We start from the raw sequence: 25,097 nt of genomic DNA on the forward strand, positions 1-25,097 counted from the left end.
GGCATCGCAATATTCACACACGCTTTATTATTATTATTATTTGTTCGGGATTTGCAAAAAAAGTGCACGAAAGAGGAGAAAGACGGTTACCTTTGACAGGGCGATGAAGAAGCGGGCAAAATGAAGTTTGATTGGAGACAAATTACCATATTTTAGAGAAGAAAGTGGGTTTTTCGGTTGGAGATGCCCTAAAAAATATCTTTAGGTTTAAGAGTTTAGTTTCTCTATACTTAAAAAAGACTTCACACCCTGTCCCTCAATCTGACTCATTTGAGAAATAGAGTAAGGGAATAAATAAATTAAAGAAATTAGAAAAAATTCAAATAAATAAATAAATCCTAATCAATAGACTAAGATCAATTTGATCAGTTTCTCAAAAAGAACATGACAATTACTGTAAACAAAGTACCATACAAACATTAAGGCCTTGTTTAATATTTTTCTCTTAAAACTTTTGCATGAGAAAAAAAAAACAAAAATGCAAAATTCAAGTAGGTAAAATATTTTTATTGTAAAGGGCATCTATCATGAAAGGCTTCTACTTACAATATATGAAATATAAGCATTGCCCTGTCTTTTTGGCTTTGCGCAGCTGGGCATTGGTGACTAGCCTGCCTATTGTATTCTGGCATTACAGGAGATCATGGCTACACAAGCATGTTATCTGTGTCGCGAACAATTTTCATGGAAGGAAGCACAATAGCAGCAATGGGGTTCTGTTCAATCCCACCACCTTCATCAATAACAAGACGGAGACCATCAATGTGGAGCTTTCCATGGTGACCGCTCACCACTATGGTTGGTTCTTTGGTCAGTTCCTGGAGCAAAGAGTTCCAGTCAGGAAAGGATAAAATGATTAGATAGATAAGATGAGGAATAGATTCATAAATTGTTGGAATGAAAATTTTCAAATGCTAAAAACACTGGTTGATGAACAAATAGGATTGTGAAAAAAATTTCTAATTTTGCCGAACTACAAAACACTAATTGGGAGCGATCTTCATGCACTCATGGCCTCGTTTCTTCCAACTTAAAAGAGGCATTAAGATTCTATATCAATGAAATTTGCAGTCATGGTGTTGATCAGGAAATCTATTGCATCAAATTACCTGGAACAATAAAGATTGGTGAAGGTGAGCCAAAAAAAAAAAAAACATTCAGTTGTCTTTACCAGAAGGAAGGCTCTTCAGGCAAATGATACAAACAAGGATAACTATTTGAAAGAGGCTTTGAAAATGAGGAAACTTTTGGAGGAATTCTACGAAGACCATGGGCTGTGCTCACCAACCATTCTTGATGCACATGGGTACATTTTTACATAAAGTATTTCATCTTTGGAATGGTTCATGTCAAATCAAGAAATAAGTTTTGTGACAATTGGACAAAGGGTTCTCGCTACTCCATTAAAGGTCTGCTTCCAATACAGGCATCCAAATGTAGTTGACATGATTTTTCACATCATTAGAGGTGATATAAGCAAGGCTTCTCGTGGAATCAACCTAAGTGAGGATATATTTGCAAGATTCAACTCGATATTAAGGCAAAAAATATCACCCACTAGTATATTCAGGTTGGGAAGGGTCATGATGTTGGACTCAACCAAATCTCCCTGCTTGAAGCAAAGGTTGCCTTTAGCAATGGAGAACAAATAATTAACAGAGATATCTATCACTTTGGCCTCTAATTTGACTTCTTCCCCATGCTTTCTTACTACTTCATGACTGTAGGGTTCTATATCAACTCAATGATGACTGCTATCATAGTCCACATTTTCCTCTATGGCAAGCCTTACCTATCATTAAGTGGGCTTGAGTTTGCCATTATAAAGCAGGTAGCCAGGCACTAATGAGAGGAAACAATCTTCTGAAAGCTGCTATGGCATCTCAATCTGCCGTCCAACTTGGTCTATTGATGGCCTTACCCATGGTTATGGAGATTGGGTTGAAAAGGGTATTCAGAACTGCATTGGGCGACATAATCATCATGCAACTTCAGTTGTACTTAGTGTTCTTTACATTCTTGCTTGGAACAAAATCCCATTACTTTGGATGGACAATCCTACATGTCGTACATGGTGGAGCAAAATATAGAGCTACTGGACGAGGATTCGTTAGGCAACATGTAAAGCTTGCAAAGAACTACAAGATGTACTCTAAAAGTTATTTTACAAAGGGTCTGAAACTTATATTGCCGCTAATTGTTTATTAGATCTATGGATATGCAACTACAGATTCAACAACCTTTATGCATCTCACTACATCCACGTGGTTCCTTGTTGTCACCTAATTTTTTGCGTCATTTCTTTTTAATCTTTTTGGCTTTGAGTGAAAAAAAAAATATTTGATGACTAGGATGAATGGAACAAGTAGATAAAAAGTGAAGGCATTAGTAAAGATGTTAAATTGTTGAAAGATAGTATATTCTCTAGAGTGAAGCACTAGCAGATAATGAAGGATATAGAACTGAATTATGTGCTAAGTGGTTTTCGACAGGAAATAAATTTTGTTGTTAAAACTGATTATCAGTAGATAGTTCCCTTCCTTACACCTTGAAGACAATGTGACTCTTTGGGAGGGAAATATTGATACGTCAGGGGGCCCACCTTGTGGAGCCCAAGGAAAGATATTTAGAAGATTCCTAATCAAGGGGAGTTGTTTAGGAAAGTTTCATAATTATGTTTATATTGCTTATGAAGGTTTCCTAAATTATGTTTAATTATTTAGAAATATTTCTTAAATTATGTTTATACTATTTATGAAGTATTCGATTGTTTAGGAATGTTTTCTAAATTATGTTTAATTATTTAAGAAGATTTTCTAAATTATGTTATACAATTCATGAAGTATTTAATTGTTTAGGAAGGTTTCCTAAATTATATTTAATTGTTTAGGAATGTTTCCTAAATTATGTTTAATCATTTAGGAAGGTTCTATTTGTGTTATGGTGGCTAGGGCTATTTAAGAGGGAATTGTCTAAGTTTTAGATAATGTTATTGAGGAGTTTTGTGAGTGTTTGCTATCAACTGTTTTTGTGAGGGATTCTAGCGACATCTAGAATTTGGGAGAGAATGTCTTCCTCTCGAAAGAAGACCATTGTATATTGCTTATTCGCATTTCCTTTCTTATCAATAAAAATCTGTTGGTTTGCTGAAATTTACTACTTGCTCGCTAATTTTTGGTATTCAAGTCGTATCAATCTCTCAATAAATGTATAGCCTCCATGATAGACCCACCCGACATGAATCCAATTTGATTTTGAGAAACATTAGTATCATGTCGTAACCTATGCTCCATAACTCTCTCCCATAATTTTAAAGTATGAGACATTAACTTAATTCCTCTATAATATAAGAAAGATATTAGAGGCCGATATTTCCTACAAGAATTAAGTGGGTTAGCAGACAGAAGTACTGCGGAGAATTAAAGAGGTAGCTAGCCAAGATTCCTTAATACATGCAATACATAATACATATTACACATTATATGTACATGTAGCAAAACTAGAGGTGCACCATAGCATATGTTACAAATGAACTGATATGAACGCATTGAGACTTATGAAAATAGCAATTATTTTGTAGGGATTAATGTTTGAAGTATGCATAATAAGAATTTTGGTGATGAGTATAAGTTTGAGAAGGATTGAGAAATTCAAAAAAAAAAAAAATTAAGGTAAAGCTCCCCTAAGGATTCACAGAAGCACCTTTGATCAGAGACTTACAAAGAAGGCTAGAAAAAGAGCATTCCAAATAGTGAAGATTAATAAATGTCTCACCATTAATTACTTTGTTGCATAGCTAACCAAGGTTTACAGTGGAGATGGCTATAATCAAAATCATAAATTTCAATGATTATATTCCCCCTCCCCTATTTCAAAATCCTCTAAAGGGCAATCACTCAAATTCAACGACAAGTGAACTTTTGGTTCACCAAAAAATATTTTACTGAAAGACTTTACATATATACATTGGAGATTGGCAAATGGCAATGCACTCATCAAATGGCACTCCAAAATCCTTCATAAGAAATAATACAAAACTGTTATTGTGACATAATCCTCCCAAGCAAACCTTTGGATAAACCTACAATGTGATTGAACTAAATACCAAGAGAAAAATAAAATTACCTTATAGTTAAATAACTCTAGAGAATACTAGGAAAGTTGCATCACCTGAGGTATGTTCCATACGTTATGCCTCCCGCTAAGATCAGCCACCTTTGGGATGCTTGTATCTTTAGCTTTCAAAAATTTTAGCTGTTCATCAACACTTCTTGAATTTTCCAAGCCAGCATGAACAGCTATGAGTTTGCAGCATAACCTTCCCCCCAAGTGATCAATCCATACATTGTCCTGCAAATTCACCAACAATGGCCATTTCCTCACAAGAACTAAGAGAAAAAAAAACATTACGTTAAGATCCCCTCACTAGAATCGCATCCTACCTCCTCATGAACCCAAACTAAGCTTGCCAGAAACTTCTTATGATGATCAGGCACTGCCTTAACCAAATCTGCCAGCAATTTATATCATGCAGAATAAGTCAGCTTCCATTGAATCAACTAACTACTAAGAAACCTCATCGCAATACAAGTTTATTACCAGGATTGCAATAAGGAAGGATAAATACCAAATAAAAAAACAGTAATTCCAAGTTGCCATGTTGCATTTCTGAAGAATTCCTCTTGATTTATAGAAGACTTAACAATATTCTATAGTATCTATCATTCAGTACAGGCAACTGATAAAATCTTCATTCCTGAAGATTAACAGGAGCTACGAGATCCTAAACTTGTGCAAGATATTAAATTTTGGTAGATAGTTAAGACATAAGACCCAAACAAAATTCGTAAAAATGAGTAGCAATAAAAACCTGGTGATCCGTGAGCAACACCATAGGATTTGAAAGTAGGTTCGCCGTCGTAGATGGAACCCTTATAAGCCATGTTCTTCTTGGGGTTCCACTTATCCCGGATGAATCCACCCCACCGCCTTCCCTGGACGTGCATAAATTCGTATCCCTCGCCCTCGAACCAACCCTCGCGGTCCTTGTTGAGCTCGAATTCAGCCCATGTAGCGGAAAAGGGGGATCCATCCGGCGGCGGTGGAAGTGCGCCGACGAATGCTGCGAAGGCAAAATCGTGGTTGCCGCAAAGGAAGACGTGAGACTGGTTAGGGTAACGAGAAGAGAGGGACAAAAGGAATTCGAGGACTTCACGGGTTTGCGGCCCGCGGTCGCAGTAGTCGCCGAGGAAGATGACCAGGGCAGTTTGGAAGGCGGCGGTGCCGACTGCAGCCTCGAGGTTGGACCAAAGGGATTGGAGCTTGGAAAAATAGCCGTGGATATCTCCGATACAGAGCACCGTCCTAGCCGGTGGCTGATCGCCGGCGTTGATGGCATATGTTTCTCCCATTCGCGAAGCTCCCTCGTCCGCTAATCTAAAAGAACAACGAATATGGCGAGACGCCTATATAGAAATAAAAGATGATATTACAAAATTTAAAATTAACTTATTACATGTTATGGCAGTATTTTAATACTATAATATTATTAAATGCAATATTTTCATATTCATAGATAATTTATACATAATCAATAGGCATATAAAATTTTATTAATAATACGGATACAATTTTTAAAATTATATGAAAAGTAAGAAATGGATTTATGTATAAGAAGTTTTTTAATCCATCAATTTTTTTTGTGTCATAAATATAGCATCCATTATAAAACTTAGGCTTCGTTTGAGACAGCTTTATTATTGCTTCTTAAAGCAGCTTTCTAGTACAAAAATTCTAGTAAGCTGCTTTAAGAAGCAACAAAAAAGTCATCTCAAACGAAGCCTTAGTCATTTAAAAAAAGCATGTTATAGATGAATTATTTATGAATCATGTAAATTTCACAGTTGATTGCTAAATACAACTCAAAAAATAGACCACAAAGAGATGCTAAGATTTAATTCAAACATTATATGATTAGTAAGAAGTAGACACTTGATTGCTAATCATCAAAAAGCACGAGTAAGAATCAACAGACGGAAAATCCCTAGACAGCTATCTAGCTCTCTCCTCTTCTCCCTCACTTGGATATATATATAAACATTTTTAGTGCCTAGTGCCACGGTGGTCCAACATACCCAATATCTCATGCTCATTATTAGTTACTATACAACAAAGAGCATCGGCATTACCGCGTCAAATTCCAGTGCTGCAACCATAGCGCCTCCAAGCATAGTGTCGTAGCACCGAACCCATAATTTTTTATGTTTTTTAAAATAAGTTCATTTTAAACTTTGGGTTGTTACATTACCCATCCAACTAGATATCAATACAATTTCAAATAGAGACATTTATAATTTGTTTAAGGCAAATAATAGTCATATAATAAGTGAGTTAAGTTTGAAAATTCAGTAATAATAAATTCATGAACTCTTGAGAAGAAGAGCAAGAAAATTGATGGAGCACATAATTTTCAATTTTTTAAATGAGAGAACAATTATTTAGCTACAGATCATGATAAAAGGAAAAAAAAAGTTCTATCTTTTTTAACCTTTTTTTTTTCCTTGAAATATAATAAACCACAAATTCTGGCTGCAAAACATGTAAGGGTTTAGGGTAAAATGATTCCATCCTGATAAAATGATTCCATCATGATAAAATGATTCCATCCTGATAATCTAATGAAAATGATTTTAGGCTAATCATAGTACAATATAAAAAATCAAAGAAAAAACATGCAATTATTAAGCCTCACAAACCAAACAAACATAGAAAATTGCATAAATGAATAAACGTGTAATATTTAAATATATATGAGTTCTATAATACACCATAGAAAAAATAAATAAATATAATTGGGCTATACAGTATGCAATCCATTCATATGTTATAAACATAGTTGAAGTGATATGTGGGGTCTTCAATATTGTACTTTATGTTTTGTAGATATATACGACTCTTCTGTTTAAATCATTCTACATAATTACAAAGTTTTTATTGACTAAAATATATTTAAGAAAATTGAAAATATGAAAAATGTCAACTAAACTACATTCACATAAGTTTCCTTTAAATTTTATGTAAAAAGTAAAATGGCATAACACTGTGCTAAGCAAAGCAAGAAGTGCTTCTAAGGGCACTACATAATAAATACATATATGAAAAAAATATCTTTTATCATAATGCATATACTTATAAATCAAAGAACATTTCCAACCCATTAATACATCAATGCAATTCTAATTATACCCTAATTCTAGAATGCCTAATGATATGCATACCATGACATATATCGTGTGCTAAGTTGGAATAGGTGACCATGCAGTTTATATATGATGTTCAATTTATGTATTATTTGTGGGTGTTTCATCAACCAAAGTTTGTTTTGAATTCAAATTATTAATAACTCGAACTTCTTGTTAACATATTTTCTTACTCATGGGTTTCATCATTAAAGGTTATAAATAACCTAAGAGAAATGAGCACAACTCATATTAAGATGGACCATGTTATCTCTAGGTCATATAATATATGCTCTAAAATGTTATAACTAATGGAGATATGGAGGAACACATTTCAGAGATGGATTATGATATGTGATAAAGTGTCAATAGAGTGAGTGGAAATCCTATTCCAATACTTTAAGACAAGTGTTTAAGTGATCAAAGGAATATAATCAAAACTACTCTAAGGTCATAGATTCCTAGGTCAAATTATGAATTCAAGAGACCATTAGGCTAGGTCATATCCACTAAGGGTCGTCTATGTCATTCTAAAGTCTAGAGTCCACTAATGTCGACACTCCATCTTAAGGTTGAATGTCATATCATAACACTTTAGAGGTTCAACAAAGCTAACACAAGTACTGAATTAACTATATTCAACAAACTATGTATATAGCAGACCACTCATCAATTTAAGATTAGTTAGGATATAATAGGGTTGACATCTAACTGGGGTAGGCTATGTTAAAGGGCATGGGGATCCATTAAATAGACTTAATCTAAAATCTTTCCTCTATCTTACTTAAGGTCAACTATTGAGAGACTAAATATAAAGCTACTAATAAACTTGGAGATAACTACTAAGTCTATTAGGGAAGTCATTAAATAACTCAGTATCATCTAAGATAATCTCCAGTAATTTAACTAAAGAGTTAAGTAAACTATCATATTACCGAACACCAACTAGATTGAATTATGGTCAAGGTCAGTAAATGTAACTTTAAGAATGATTATGGTAAAATAAATCAACTCAAGTAAAACTTATGATTTAGCAGAGGTTAAACCAAATAAATTATAATGGGTCACAAAACCATCTAAAATGGTTTAAGATGGGCTAGACATAGGGTCAATGGGGCAATTTGGTAATAATGTAAGGCCTAATGGGTAAAATAGATTAAAACCATAACTTGTGTTATGGTTAATTAGACCAAAGGGTGTTCAATGCATTCAAACACCAAAAGCTTAGATAGGGTAGGCCTTGGTATAACTATACAACATTTTTTTAATTTAAATAAAATTTTAAAATAAAAAATCCTTAAATAAGAGCCTTCAATGATCATTAGGTATTATCAAAGGTCTATAAAGCTTAAGTTTAAAGTCAAAAGCCTCTAAGGTCCTACAAACAACTAAATTAATTTCAAGAATTTAAGAATAATAGATATAAGAATAATGATTATTTTAAATCTTAGGAATTTCACATGGACCTATTAAGCAATAAATAGATTAATTTTTAATATTTCCTTTAAGTTCTAAATGATTTTAAAAAATATAAGGTGACGTGAAAAATAAATGGAATGATAACATGAACATCAAACATACCCCTTCATTGGATGAATCTCAGCACTTAGATTAAGATGAGGGGTTGAGCGACTATCTACAACTAGAGATGTCAATAAATGATCCGATCCGAATCCAACCCAAAAAATTCGAGTTCGGCTAACTGATTTAATAAACGGGTCAAATTTGGGTCGTGCATTCCGACCCTTTATTAAATGGATCAGCTTGAGTTAATCCGTCAATCCGATTTTGACCCAAAAATGACTAATTAAATACTTTTTCCTTAAATTCTTTTATTTGTTAGTATAGTCTTCTTATTTTTAATCAATTAACCTAAAATCTATAATTAAAAAGTTAATAAAAATATATTTTTTACTTACAATGAGTTATCGGGTTGGATTCGGGTCCACCTCGTTGACCCATTAATTATGGTAGGATTCATATTTTTTATTTTTGAGTCAGGCTTGAACCTGACCCGTTGACTCATTTTGAGATCCTTATCTACAACTTTTTGTTAGGAATATAGGATAAGATTATAATTGTTCCTTTGAAATTTATTTTTCGATGGTTACCAAACCAATTCACTTGATACTCGACTAGTCGATGGTTACCAAACCAAGTACTTGATGGAAAGCTTATTGAGAACTTTATATGGTTGTTACAAAGAATGTGTTGAGGAGGTGTGTGTAATAGTTAAAAGTCAAGCTTAGTGACAACTTAAAGATAAAGAAGGTTATCTAAACTATAGCTTAACTAGCTTGTCAGTAGCTTGGGTGAGGTTTACTATGTTAAGGCAAAATTAAGCACATGAGCTTCCCTTTGAGCTCCCCTTGACTGATATATCAACCAAGGCTCCAAAGTAGCTCTATTTACAATGGCTTTCTATAACCCTATAGGCTATGACGGGCAACTATCAACTCTATAATAGTCTTCATAAGCTCAAGGAAATTGTGGAAGTAAGAGCAATCTCTCTAATAAAGTAAATCAATTGCATAAAAAGATTTTCTCATCCTCAATTGGCTTTGGTATCTCACAATAGTGGGGATGGGAGCTTGGAAAGGTTGGGGAGGCTCCCTCGTAGCTTTAGGAATTCACTAGAATTACTCTATATGGTTGGGAAGACTTAGAGGAGAGCAATGCTTATTGAAGCTCAAAATCAACTCATCAAATTTACGCCACAAAAGGCGAAGGTTTCTAGGGTTAATGCTATTACTATTCAACATGGTTGAGATTGTGAAAGCCACTAGGTCGAGTTTAGGGGGCGCAAGGTCAATCAGGCCTAAGACTTAATTCAGTTATACAAGTTTTTTGAATACCCTAGTGCCTAGCCAACTAAGTGGACTTAAACACATCGACTGAATCAATCTAAATCAGCTAAGATAGAGTTGGGCTGACCCCATAGGTCTAAGACATAATATAAGCCACATAGAGGAGGAGTTAGCTACGCTCAATTAGGCTTGTTTAATGCCAAATTAGCCAATTGTTGGGTTAACTAACTAACTAGTTAAGTTCAATGGATCCATGGGTCTCTTATGTTTTTGTACCGACTACTAGTTCAATTGGGCATTGAATCCATGGGCATTATTCGGTAGAGTCAAGCCAATTTGAACCATAGGTTCGCTTTGGATTCAATTAGAATATGTTGGGTTACCTACACCTAGGCTAGTTCAACTCTATCTTAGACTAGTTTTACCTTAAACTAGGTCAGCATGACAAGAAAAACAATGAAAATTAAAAATAAGTCTTAATTGCAAATAAAAAATAACACTACTAATTATTATTTTTCAGCAGTCACCTATATTAATTTCTGTGTTAAATGTCTTGAATTATTTTTATTTTTTTTCTAATTTTAATCAATCATTTGAATTAAAAATACATCAAAGTATATTAACATATTCTGATAAGATATATTTTCGATGTCCTATTTGAACACCTGTAAGGTTATTCCTTAAATTCCATCTCTCTAAGTGCCGTAGTTGACCAACTTTGCTTTCCTATACACCATAAAAATTTTTATATCTATCTACTCATATGCCAACAATCTATTTACATTAGGAAAAAATTTTAAATTAGAATACTCTTGTTAAAATTTTTATTAAAATGAATTTAAAAAATTTTAAATTTACATTAGGGGCCATTGCTCGCTTGCCATTGTTAGGCAATCATCGTCCAACCTTCATCTTCAGATTACTGTTGTCCGACCTCCATCTTCTGACCATTGTTGTTTGACAATGATTATTCATCCACCGTCACCCAACTATGATCCATTGACCACCATCGCCCTATCATGATCCTCCCACCACAATTGCCTAATTATGATCCATTGACTATCGTTACCTGACTACGAATGCCCAACTACCATCGTTTGACTACGATTCTTCAACCATCCGTTCTTTATTATAGACTTCCGACTATTATCGCTTGAATATGATCCTTTTTTGAACACCATCACCCAACTTTGGGTTTTTGATCACTTTGCTATGGTTCTCCTGCCACCATTTTCAGACTGCGATCCTCTAATCATAGTCCCTTGAATACGGTCCTCCAACCACTTTTATTAAAAAGGTTAGATTCAGGTTAACATGCTAACTTACTTTTTACCCTAAAAGGCACTTGTAATTTTTTTTATATATTTTTTAGTTGTGGGTATAATCTTCTTATTTTATATTAAATATTCTAAACTTTATAGTTCATAAGTTATATTTTTTTAAACCAAAATGAATTAAAGAGTTAGGTTCTGTCATTCGGGTTGTTAGCGGGTCCGAATTTGGGTTGATGTTTTTGATTTGTTTATTAAATGAGTTGAGTTTAATTTGATGGATTCATATCAGATCAATTTTGAGTCAGCCCGAATCCGATCGGTCAACCCAATTTGACACGTCTACGCTTAGAACTTTTATTCAGTCTGGACACCTGACGTAGCTCTACATCCGGGCGACAATAAAATGTCGCCACGTGCTCTTACTCTTACCGCGCGGCCCGACGACCCAGCCTGAACTGGAACATGGTATTGCTATGTATTAAATGATTTGTGCAGACCAGGGTATTGCTAGATATTGCTCGGTATTGTTTGATAACGAGAAATACCATTATGTCAAGACCAATACATAGCAATACCGAGCAATACCGAGTAATACCCCTGATTTGGTAGGTATTGCTCGGTATTGGTAGGTATTGCTTGGTATTTGTCTTGGAAGAGCGGCATTTCTCGTTATTGTCAAGCAATACCGAGCAATACATAGCAATACACGAACATAGCAATACCGGTTTCCGGTCCGGGTTGGGTCGTCGGGCCGCGCGGTAAAAAGTAAGAGCACGTGATGACATTTTATTGACATCTGGATGTAGAGTTATATTAGGTGTCGTGACTTAATAAAAGTTCCTATGCTTAGATAGTTAAAATATAAGAATGATAATTAGTTAAACATTTAGATATGATGTACATAAACCCGCCCCTCCCCTCCGTCCCTCCCCCCTAAATTTTTTATTTAACATTGTTTAATGGATCTATGCTCATTCATCAGCTCGTCCAATTTCTTACAAAGGAAGAATCGACAATATCTTATGAGATGAACAAGTGGACGTGATATCACAAGGATTTCTGCTGCTTTCCGTTTTCTACTGTTGGTTGGGATTGTTGATGCGTGTACTTATAAGAACAAGAGAGCTCAGGATTGTATTTCCATGAAAGCAAGAGGCGAGCCAGGAATCAGCTGCCACACAACTCGGCGAGATTTTGTCTCCTAAGTTTTCGACTTGGAATCGCCTGCTCGAATGATCGCTGCAAATTTCCGATTCCAGGTGAGTCATCCCCTTGATTGAGCGAAGAAACATCGCAGTGTCTTCTGATTTTGCTCGCTTGGTCGAATAGGTTTTCTTCACTTTATTTTGCTACGAAATTGAATTTGTGATGGACGTTCCTTTAATTGGATGTTTTCTAGATTTGTTTCTGAAGCCAGTGAGTTTCAGCTAGGTTAGTTGGTAAAAATGTTGAAAGTTGTTTTCAAGATTTTAGGATCAAATCCGCGTCCATCAAATTTGTGCTTATACACTCCACATTCTTTAAAAAAATATAGAACTATTTTTTTCCCCTTTTAAGGCTGCGTCTGTTGGATGTCACGAGCAAGTGATAAGCTGCGATTTGCTTATTCTCTTTCGATAGCCTAAGTAATTTACTTTTTCTCTTTTTCATTTCTTCGTTTCTTCTCTTTCGATAGCCTAAATAATTTCTACGGTTTACTTTTCTCTTCTATATTTCTTCGTTGCTGTTCGACTTCGCGTGCGGTAAGGCTTTTGAACGAATCGCTTCTTCGCCTACTTTGACGACGTTCCTTCCCGTCGAATCGGAAGCAGCGACGGTTCGCCTATTGGAAGTAGCGACGGTTCGCTGATTGGAAGTAGCGAAGGGAGCTTGCTCGCTGCGAAGGTCTTTCTCCTTTGGCTTGCTTCTTCGGCCAAATCCCTTAAGTCCGCCGAACTCCAGGACATAGTAAATCCGGGATTTACGTCAAAAAGAGGGAAAGGGAGGATTTATTCCGCCGTGAGATTTACCGGCTGCTCAAATTTCGTTTGGCAGGATTTAGGACAAATCATTCTCAAATCCTGCATAAATCCTGTTTTCAAACAACACTTAAATCTTTGTTTTTTTTTCTATAAAGTCTTCTTCCAATTCATCTAAAGTTATTATTTTTGAATCAACTCGTGCAAAATATGGTTTTTTGATTGTTTGTTTGTTTTATGTTTTGATTCCACAATTCCTTTTGCGCTGCTTTACATATTCCCACATAGAATACTATTTTTGGGCTAATTGTTACTTTAATTATTCTTCAAATAAGCAGGGACGCGCCCATTCAATGATTGCTTTCAGTTTTTCCATTGCCGCACTTTTCAGATTAGGCTTGTGGATTTGATATACTGACGATCTTATTGGTGTGGGTTTCCCAGAACTGAACTGAAAAAGCTTTTTGCAACTTCAATTTTAATGAATATGGGAATATCAGATGTCACACTGCAAGGGCTCTTTGGGCCTCTATCGGGTTCCTCTTATTGTGTATTGGCCAGCACACAGTTGACTACACCCTTGAAACAATTGAAGTCCAAGCGGAGAAAGTGCTCATTTTACATGAAATTGCAGTCTTATTCCGGGATTGACCCCAACTTGTTGCTAATAAATGGGGCACAAGTAAAATCATTCCAGGGAAAGGCAGACAGGAACAGGTCACAGTTTTTGAAATGCCAGTGTCAGCGTACTGATGGTATCCCTGGAATTTCTAGTGAGGATGGTAATGGTGCCTGGCTGAAAGGGCATTCTGGTGCAAAAAGGCAATTTGAGGCTACTGCTCAGAAGGTTTTTGATATTGAGGAGATTAAACAAGTGAGACATGATAATGAAGAAATCATCTTAAATGATGATAAATCTGCATCTACTGGAGCAGTTAAATTTGCACCACCGAAAAGGAAAGGGTCATCCATTGAGGATGAAGCCTTGCATCTTCTACAAGAATCTGTTGTGCATTACTGTGGGACTCCTGTTGGAACTATTGCAGCAAAGGTCCTTACTGATGTCAGTGCTCTAAATTATGATCAGGTCTTCATACGTGACTTCGTTCCTTCGGGCATTGCATTTCTGTTGAAGGGAGAGTATGACATTGTTCGCAACTTCATCCTCCACACACTTCAATTACAAGTAAGATGATGTTATTTCACTGTGTATATAGTTATTTAAAATATTCATACGTTATTCTACAGATTGTTGTGTTCCTTGTGGAAGACCAATTAGAGGAAATGATTTATACTCTACATGCTACTTTACTACTTAGTGTTAGGGGTGTCAAAATGGGTTAACAAGTCAGGTTTAGTTCTAACCCGAAATTGACCCAATCTTAACCTAGTTGACCTAAACCAAATTGTTTGATAAATGGATAAAAAAGTGGACCCAAACATTACCCACCGACAACTTAGATGACCCGAATCTGACCCGATAACCCATTTTGATCTTAAAAAAGTTATAACATGTTAATTATAGAGTTTAGATTAATTGATCAAGAGTAAGAAGAATGTACCAACAAGCAAAATAATTTAAAGAAAACTAATTAAACGGTTTAGAATTCTTGACCCGAACTTCACCCATTTATTAAATGAGTCAAATTGAACCAATATTTTTTGGGTCAGATTAGGTTTTGTTGTTGGCCCGAGCCATTTATTGAGACCCTTATTTAGTGTGTATCATATTGATGCAACCTAGGATCTTAAACCTTTTAGGAGAACTCTATGCATGTAAATTAAGAAACTTCCTTTCAATAACACATAAACAAACACCAACAAAAAGAGACTTAGTAGTAAACAAACGTGAGAAAATGATTAGGAATCGTGTAAGAAAGAAAATTACAAAAACGCATAAACTATAATAACCCTCAGAACAACCACGATTGGTTACCTCACATGTAACTAACAACATTTTGGGAAAGGTGCTCAAAGGAAAGATCTAACCCGTATTCCACCATTGAAATTTTGATCCAACACAAGTCGGCACTCCTCTGGCAACTACTAATAGAACAGGGTAACAACACTGTCTCACAACTCACAAAGTTTAGAGAAGAAATATACACGTGGAAGGGAAACCGTGGAGGGAAGAAGTTGAAAGAAGACCGGGATGAAGTAATAGGTTTGGGGAGAAGACAGCTTGCAAGCAAAGAAGAATCCCTCATGTTTAATTTTTTTCTCCAAAAAAACTCCCCCCAATAGGGAATCATCCACTATATATAAGAGGAGGGGAAAAGAGCTTTTATTTGTTCACATAAATGTGCCTTCAATACAACTAATAAGAACCATCTAAATCAGCTTATTAAAGGAGAAGCCAAAGCATCTTGTACTGAAATCAGCAAGGGAAAACCGAACAGCCAGTAATGGAAACTAAACAACCAGCATGGAAACCGAACAACTAGCCGGGAAACCTAACAGCCAATAGAGAAACCTAAAAGACAACAAGGGGAAGAATCCGAGCAGCCACAACCTAAGGGGAGAAATGGACCAAGCCCAATAAGGAAAAAAAAAAAAAACAACAACCATTATTTAAATACCCAACCAGCCACCAAGGAGCAAGGAAGCAAGATCAACACAAGTGGAAGGACAATGGTGTAAACCAATCCGAGAGCATCGAACCCATAATGATTATTGGTTGTTTTCCATCATAGGGTAATACAAAAATAAAATACATATCGTCCAATAATAGAATAAAAATAAAAATACATAAAATGTAAATTCTTGACTACATAAATTCTCCCATGGTGGAAGAATCCCATCTCCTAATGAAAATGTCTCAGTAATATGCTGGTAGATATCAAGACGATTAAGCTATAACTTAGCTTCAATCCAAGAATAGTCAGTCAGAGGACGTCCACTATTTAACCAAAAATCGGCAGTGCACCCCATGTCTTATCTGAGTAGTACGAATATCCAAAACATCATCGATAAGATCATCATTGGTTTGAACTGGAGCAGGAAGGGGCAAAGTCTCTATGTCCACAAAATCAGTCGGCTCTCCATCATATGTAGTAAGATTGACAACATTAAACACAGGATAAGTTCCTACAGAATATGGAAGATCTAATAGATAAGTATTTGTCCCTAATCTTCAAAGGATTCAGAAAGTACCAAATTTCTTTAAGCTTAATTTGCCAATTGTGCAAATGGGAAAGTGCTGTTGTCGAAAGTAAGCTATTACTATGTCTCCTTCTTGAAAATAACATTCTCTCCGGTGCTTGTCGGCCGCTATCTTGTATTTGGCATTTGCCATACGAAGTTTTTCTGAGACCTATTGTTGGACCGATTGAATGTGCTCAACAATTTCAGTAGCGTCAACATTGATTTGACCAGGCATAAGTAATGAAGTTCGGCCCAAGATGTGGGGAATAGGTTGGTTAAATAATTTCAAATGGATTTTTGTCGATAGATTAGTTGATGGAATTATTATAAATAAATTCGGTTTGGGGTAAAATCAAATCCCATTGGGAAAGTCTTTCGCCGACAATACATCTAAGCAAATTTCTCAAACTTCTGTTTACTTCTTCAGTTTGTCCATCAGTTTGTGGATGATATGCACTACTGAATTAGAGAGTAGTTCCTAATTTTGATCAAAGTATTCCCAAAAAATGACTTAAAAAGAGTATCCCTATAAGAAGTAAAAGTTCAAGGTATGCCATGCAGTCGCACAATTTCCCTAAAAAATAATTCATCAACATGAGATGCATTAGAGGTTTTCTTACAAGGATTGAAATGAGATATTTTACTAAATCAGTCAACGACAACGAGCACAAAATCAAATTTTTGGGCTATTATAGGTAATCCTAAGATGAAGTCCTAGGTGATATCTTCTCAGGGTTTGTTTGGAATTGGGAGAGGAGTATATAAAAAGAGTATCCTTTGAATGATTGACATGTTTTACAATTTCTTACAAACTTGGATATATGTTTTCGCATGTGGGGCTAGTAATATCATTCTTCAACTAAGACTATAGTTTTTTTTTTGACCAAAATGTTCTCCTAATCCTCCACTATGAAGTTCTTGGATGAGTTTATCACACAGAGAGATTCTGGTGAAGAGTTACCAATAAGTGGGCTCCTCTACTTAAGGCATATGTGACTTTATTCAAACTCAAGTTTTGTATTTAAGATGAAATGTGTATTCTTGCAAGAAAGATGTCCACTTAGCATGCCTTCGATTTAAATTTTTTTGAGACCCTAAATATCATAGTGCTTTGTTATCAGTGTTTAACACAAATTCCCTTTGAATAAAATAATGTCTCCAGAATTTTAGGGCTTGGACAATCGCATAGAACTCATGAGGGGTGAATTGGACGTACAGCCAATACTTAAAAGTTTATTTTGAAATTCTTCCAATTCAATCCCACATAATATGGACAACAAAAAGGTAAAGAGTCACATAAGGCAACCTAATCTTGTTGTGCAAGATATATCACGCTAATTTGAGAGTGATCAAACACTAACCACAATAATGATGGTTTCAATACTCTATACTAATATACATAATCTTGTAAATAAGAAATGCAACCTACAAATGCAATCATACATATGTTTTTAGAGGTGTTTGGATAAATTGAACTATATTTGTGAGAAATGTGATTGGTGACCACCATGATAATAGGTAAACTTAGCTATTCAAGCTGTGCTCATTCAAGCACATTAAACAACAAGCAACACAAGATGCAAGCATTTATACAATGTATGATGGTGATGGTATTGACAATGCCAAAAGTGTGAATATGACTATTTAAAGCACTATATGAATGTTACTCTACTACATTGTACTATGAGCACATAGCCATTCAAATATCTTACATGCATATACAAGAAAATGTGCAATAAGTAAATCATACTATAGAGATATAGATACACGTATTTTTATGTACTTCAACACTCAACCGGCCATCAACATCCAAGCACATGCTCTCTTAGGATTCCTCTATACTCTCTCCTTAAGGAAAAGAAGCACTCCCTAATGGCAAAGTAGCCAATACACCAAATATACTCTCCTACATAAGCACAGTTGCAAGCACCTATCCTAGTGGGCAAAACAAACCCAAAAACTCTGTTGCAAGAGAAATACCTTGTGATGCAACCTAGGATTCCTAAAACAAGTAGGAGAACACTAGGTATGCAAAAGAAAACATCTTCCTTTCAAAATAACTTAAACAAACACAACAATAAAACATAACAGAATACCACTTATAATAGAATGAACAACACATATAACTCACAAAATAAACACAACCTTAGAACACAACAACACCTTACAACTTACAAGATACAACACTTTCAACTTGTAAAAAAAACACAACTTATAACTTGTAATAAAACTCTGGAAACAACACAACTTACAACTAATCAAAGTTTAGAGAAGAAAGATACAGGTGGAACCGTGGAATGTAAATTGTGGAGAGAAGAATAGATAGAATTCTGAGACGAAATATAAGAAGGAAGGTATAAGAGGATAGCTCGCAAGCTATAACAAACCTGCGGGTTTCACGTTCTAAATATTCATTACATATCTCTCTCTTTCACAAAGAAAATCAGCAATCTTATATAGAAAAAGAAGGGGAATGATACTAAATGCTCCTTAAAATTTTCACCCAAATAGCCAATAGAAGCCTTCCAAAACTGTCACCAAACTCTTCCATATCAATCTAATTAATTAGGAAATAAAGCATCTAGCATAGGTTTCAGCAAATGAGGAAACTGAGCAGCCAACAATAAAGATAACAAGGAAACCGAAAGGGTAGCTAGGGAAATGAAGAGTCAGCAGAAAAAATTGAAGTTCAACATAGGGAAGACCAAACAACTATCATGGGAAGACCAAACAATCATTTAAGGAAGACCAAACAATAGTAAAAATACAAGAAGACAACATAAAAGGGGAAAGACAATAGGGAAATTTAGTTACAATAGGGAATTTCAGCCAACAACAGGGAAATTCAACAATCAGCAGGGAAAACGAGAAGTCACAGGAGAAATATAGCTAGAAACACTAGAGAAAACATAAAGTAGGAAATCTTGATTGCATCACCTTGACAAAAACTTCCAAGATTTTGGTGGCATATAATGCTAAAACAAAACAAATCAAAATGCACAATCTCTCTAATAGATAGATTGAGAGATATGCAAATGAAAATGATAAGTAAACAAACTACAAGAGATTGAGAAAGAGAGATCACCAAAAACTTCAAGGTGATTGCTTTGATGAACAATTTATTACTCTTCTAAGTGATCTAAAAAAAAAAAAAACTCTTCTAAGTGATCTAACCATTAGAAACATTTTCTCATTGATGCAGAATTTAAATGCTTAGGCAATGTTAAATAAGTAGTTGCACGCTTTTAGACGAGAGCAATATTAAATATTAGCTTGTAGCGATTTAAACAACAAAAGAAAATGAGAGAGGGGTAAAATGAGCTTAGGTCAAGTCACACAACTAGAAGTTAAGATCACAAAATAATCAATTATTCAAATGTAGCATTTATGAAGATTTTCAACAAGAAATCCCTACGTTAACAATGAGATTATTTACTATGAGGAATCCCTCACTCACTCTAAATTACTAGGCTTAGCGGAGAGAGTTAATATGATCTTTACGAGTCAATCAAAGCCACAATTAAAGATAACTTTGAAGATATGAGACTTGGAAGAAAGTTTACCTTCGTCAAGCTGTAGGAATGATTAATAGCAAAATACTGGAGCTTCTGGATAGCATCCGGATACTTTCTGGATAGCGGGACAACAATAGTAGTTTGCTGAAATTTCGGGACAGCAGCTTTGACCTTCTGGACAGCAGATATCGGCTTTGAAAAATTCTGGACAGCAGTTTCAAAGGCCCCGAAATTCTGGACAGCACTTTAGCAAGGGAAAAATTCAGGGTTTGGTTGATTAGTTTAAGTGGGAGGGGATGAGGTAGTGGCCGACCAAAGGGAGGAGGAGAGGAGAATTTTAATTCCAGGGAAATTTGAATTTGAATAGGGGAAGGAAACAAATTTAGAAATCTGAATTTAATTTCAGCCTTAAAGGAGGAAAGCAATTGAGCATTGATTGATTGATTTATGGAGCATTAATGGGCATAGGAAGTAATTGAGAAAGGGTGAGAGAGGGAGAGGGGGCGGCAGCCCTTGATTGGATTTGATTGAGGAATTAATGGGGAGAGCATTAATGTGGGTTATTTGAATTGGAGAGAGAGGGAGGGGCTGACCATGCAAGGGGGGAACTAATTGGGGATTTGAAATTCTTTCCAAACATAAGACATTAATTAAGGAAAGGGTTTAGAGGTAAATCTCTAAAATAAGTCAACTTATTTTAGGAAAGTTCAAATTCAAATAATTTGAATTTGAATTTCGAAAACTTTCCTTATTTAAGATGTTTATTAATTGGAAAGTATTAACTAGGAATTTGAATTTGGGAGGCAAGGGATTTGGGGGATGAAACCAATTGCTAGGGTTAGGGTTAGGGTTTGGGAGTGGCGGCTAAGTGGAGGGGGAGGACTCTAGGAGCTAGCGGTTTGGGGTGGAGGAAGGGTGGTCGGCTAGGATTGTAGAGGTGGTGGGGGTTTTGGCCGAGAGGTGGAGATTGGTGGAATGGCCGGCGGTTAATGGAGGAGGGAGGTGGGCTCTTGGCCGACGGCTATGGAGGAAAGGAGAGGGGAGTTAGATAATAGAAAATAACCACGAGCTCGGATGCTTCCTGCGGCTGGTGGCTGATCCGCCTCCCTCACCTAGGATTTTCACCAAAGCTCTCTCTCAAAGCTCTCCAAGTCACAATGTAGGAAAAGTTTCATAATATCATTCATTAGCCTCCAAGGAGAAGGAGGTAGCCTTTAAATAGCCTCATTACAATGAAAGAAAAATAAAAGACCAACTTGCCCCTAGGGCTTACACATGAATAGGCCCTCAAATGAGGGTATAATAGAAAATGCAATAATAACTCATAACACAAAATAAGCTAATACAATGACGATCACAAGTAAAGCGACGCAATCGTGGCCGTAGATTTGACGGCCATGCCTCTGGTAGACCCTCCAAGGTCGGATGTCCTTATCACTCATTCTTTATATTATATGATTGCTTATTGCACCTCACCATATATGCTTAAAGGAGCTTTCAAAAAGAAAAATCCCCTTCACCAGTCCACAAAAAAAGGGTAAAATATTACCTCTTAACGACTACAAAAACTAGTCATTACTATGCAAAATCACACTTGTGGGGACCTATTAACTGCTTAATGGGGGATGTTAAGTCGTTATTAAAACAGTAAAGAGTAGCTATGTAACAGCATGGCTAACATGTACTAGTGAATGTCTTTATGGGGATTCATTATCTTCCAACAAAATCGTGTAACATGACACTTGCAATAATTTTTTTATTATATCAAATGACCTAAAAAAGTTTAAAATTTTATGAAGAAACTTTGATGGATTAAGAAGCTGTTGTAAAAATTTCAGTAAAAAAGAATGACTTCAGACCAATAAAAAATCATAAAAGTCTGCTAAAAATATAATATTTCATTAATTTTATGGTTCATTGGTCATTTAAAAAATATCTTAAAAATATAGTACACTTTAAAAAATCATGAAATTTGAAGCACAAGTAATAGAATAATTGCTACTAGTTTTAGAGGCCAACTTGGTATTTGTGGGATTTCAAAGTTGGCAGTCCATTGGTATGAATAAGTTGGCAATTCATGGACCTCTTTAAGGGGTAGAAATATCTTTTATCTTCTTAAGGAAATAAATTTGTGCAAATTGGATGATATCTTTGTCAATTCCAATATAATTAATAGTTTTCATATGTAGAAGTTACCGAGAATAACTTTGAATACTGTTGTTGCACATAAAATTAAAATCCTTTTTTTCTCTCTTCATGATATCAAAATTGATGTAGCACGAAGATAAAGCAATGACCAATATTTACTTTACTACTTGAGCAAGAGTGCAGGTGATTTTGAAGGCCTACTTGATAATTTGTGGGATTACAAAGTTGGCGGTCCATAATTGATGCAAGCACACTAGTTAGAAAAGCCAAACAAGGAGAACAATGGGTAAAACTATAACCAAACTCGATTCAAATAGTAGCAATCATCTATAACATCAAAAACCGACGGAAAAAACGAGAGAGAGATCAAAAGAAACAAAACAAAAGAAATATAAAATGACGTTATCCTCAGAACTACCGACAGAACGGTTTCCTCACATGCATCGAAATGTAGGCTAAGTAAAGTATGTGCTTAGGGCTAGCAAACCGATGGTCCACCACAGCAAGAAGGTCCAAACGTCCAACCAAACTCCTCCAGCAAATGCTCCCAAATCAGCCAACAAACACCTCCAAAGCTCAAGAAGAAGGATATAAATGGAGTGGAACTTGCGTAGAGAAGAAAGAGCTAAGAAGTCCAGACGAGATAGAGGAGAAGAAGAAGTGGACAAAGCTCTCAAGCTTTTCCAAGAAGAAGAAAACCCTCAGGTTTTTAAAGAGACAATGCTCAACAATTTTCAACAACCTTTCCCCTCAAAAATCATCTTCTCTATATAAGCAAGAGAGGGGAACCAAACAGCCATAGCACCTCCAACTAAACCAATTAGATTTAGGGAAATGAAATGCCAACAACCACATAACCTCAGTCCCCAAACGGTACAGCAAAACAGAGAAGGAAGCTCACGGGAACCGAGCAGAAAAGCCACGGAACCGAGCAGCCAGCCGCAGAACCAAGCAGCCAGCTGCAAGAACCAAAGGGGAAAAGCCACGGGAAAACCACCCAGCACAGGAAACCAACAGCCAGCCACGAGAACCTAAGGGACAAGGCACGGGAAAATAGCCAGCACAAGAAAACAAATAGACAAGGGGAGAAGAAGAGGCAAGACCACTCCAAAATGAATCCAAGACTTAAGAGCATACCTTTTTAGATTAATGAGCTAGGTAGTTTAATAAATCTCCCAATAAATGAACTAAACTTCAGCTCAACATTAATGAGCTAGCATTTTAGAGAGAAAAGCTCAACTAAAATAAACCACCACCTCCCAACATCAACATAAGCTCAAACCGAGAACCATGAGCCAACCCGAGAACTAGTAGCAGCCCAAAGGACCAATCAAGCTAGCATACTAAAGGTCTACCAAAGCCCAAGCACAACCTACCATGATCATTGGATGCCTTCCATCATTGGATATCTAAAAAAATATAAAAACTAAATAATACTAATGTTCAATATTAGAAAATAAAAATATAGAAATTATGATTGCATCAATAATTTATGGACAAGTTAGCAATTCGTGGACTTCCTTAAAGGCAAAAATCTCTCTCATATTTCCAGTGAAATAATTGTTTACAAATTATAGAATATCTTCATTAGTTTTAATGCAATTGGTAGTTTTTATATGTAGCAGTTACCAAGATAAAGAGAAAATCCTACTATATAAATAGATGGGCAAGACTCCCAATAAAATACAAAAAATGATTTTTGGTTGCAATTTTTTTATTAATTAAAAAATAAATCTAAAGATTAAGAAATATATCACAAATTCATTACACCTTAAGATCAATAACTATAAGTCCCAAACTCTACAATTGGAAACATAAGTATAATTAAATTAGCTATAGTAAACATGTTTCATCTGATTTTATGTAAAAATAACAATTTTATAATAAGTAAGACATATTTTTTTTTGTTATAACAAAATCATCAAGTTTTAATAACATTTTCATCATCCTTAAATTTTTAGTTAAATCAAACTCAATCAAGTACAATGAAAAACACCTATAAACACTAAACTAAACTTCTTGGAATCTTCATTTGCACCATTTATTCTTCATGTTGTGAGGATCCTAAGCTTATCTTCAAGCCGCACAAGCTTGAAATAAGCTTAGTGACACACATCACCATCTCCATGATTGCTTCTTAATTAATGAGCCTCTCAAATACGTAGCAAATTATTAGATGTCACAACATAATGATTAACCAATCATAACATAATTGATGGAATTCATAAACTCATGGGGTGAATAGTCTCCTCTTATTTGATAAAAGCATGCTGATGTTGGTGCCGGGGAGAAAGGTCATAAAAATATAAAAGTAAGCTATCCCTTATACAACAACAACAACAACATCAAGCCTTTATCCCACTACGTGGGGTCGGCTACATGAATCCTTTTTCTCCATTGTGTCCTATTAAAAGTCAAATTCTCGTTTAAATCTAATAAAGAAAGGTCATTCCTAATATTTTCTAGCCAAGTCTTTTTAGGTCTACCCCTACCTTTCTTAACATAAGTCAAATCTAATACCTCTACTCTCCTAACCGGGTCATCACAAGGCCGATGTTTTATGTGACCAAAACATCTAAGGCGACTTTCTCTAATCTTATCTTCTACTGGAGCTACTCCAACCTTTTCACGTATATTCTCATTTCGTATCTTATCTCTAAGGGTAAAGCCACTCATCCACCTGAGCATCCTCATCTCTGCCACACTTAACTTAGTATTATGCTTCTCTTTTAATGGCCAACATTCGGCACCATAAAGCATTGCAGGCCTCACTACCATCTTATAGAAATATAACATAGACAAGAAAAATATATCAAGGTCATGAAATATTAAAGACAATTAGATAAGAAAAATTATTGCAAAAGTGATGTAATGAATATTAATTAAATTCAATTTCCAATACAAAATATATTTGAACATTAGATTGATTTAAATTTGAAGATTAAAAGATAGAGGAAAGAACTTTATAAAAACACTTATTTGGCGACATTGCGCATCTTTTCAAATATTTGTG

At 35.4% G+C, this 25,097-nt stretch overlaps 2 protein-coding genes across 11 annotated transcripts in view; one reads left to right on the forward strand and one right to left on the reverse strand.

The window, feature by feature from the left end:
* Positions 1-430: 430 nt before the first annotated feature.
* Positions 431-5,468, reverse strand: LOC110116546. Its single transcript, XM_020850158.2, has 4 exons — positions 4,871-5,468; positions 4,443-4,510; positions 4,171-4,350; positions 431-818 (listed from the first exon to the last, which is right to left on the reverse strand). Exons 1-4 carry the CDS (start codon positions 5,409-5,411, stop codon positions 648-650), a joined length of 960 nt encoding a protein of 319 aa, XP_020705817.1. The 5' UTR covers positions 5,412-5,468; the 3' UTR covers positions 431-647.
* Positions 5,469-12,266: 6,798 nt separating this feature from the next.
* Positions 12,267-25,097, forward strand: part of LOC110116545 (neutral/alkaline invertase 3, chloroplastic) — a 23,600-nt gene continuing 10,769 nt past the window's right edge. For 2 of the 10 annotated variants that reach the window (XR_003700459.1, XM_020850155.2), the window contains exons 1-2: positions 12,271-12,578; positions 13,616-14,463. Coding sequence is in view for 9 of the 10 variants with exons in the window: in XM_020850155.2 (XP_020705814.1) it covers positions 13,759-14,463 (705 nt within the window). In the remaining variant the exon portion in view is untranslated. Of the gene's footprint in view, positions 12,579-12,861; positions 12,945-12,966; positions 13,318-13,612; positions 14,464-25,097 lie in introns of those variants that run through there. The other 8 variants (XM_028694106.1, XM_020850157.2, XM_020850156.2 and 5 more) reach the window with 8 other exon arrangements.

Source organism: Dendrobium catenatum, unplaced genomic scaffold (assembly GCF_001605985.2).
Source record: "Dendrobium catenatum unplaced genomic scaffold, ASM160598v2 fragScaff_scaffold_390, whole genome shotgun sequence".
NCBI classification, from domain to species: Eukaryota; Viridiplantae; Streptophyta; class Magnoliopsida; order Asparagales; family Orchidaceae; genus Dendrobium; species Dendrobium catenatum.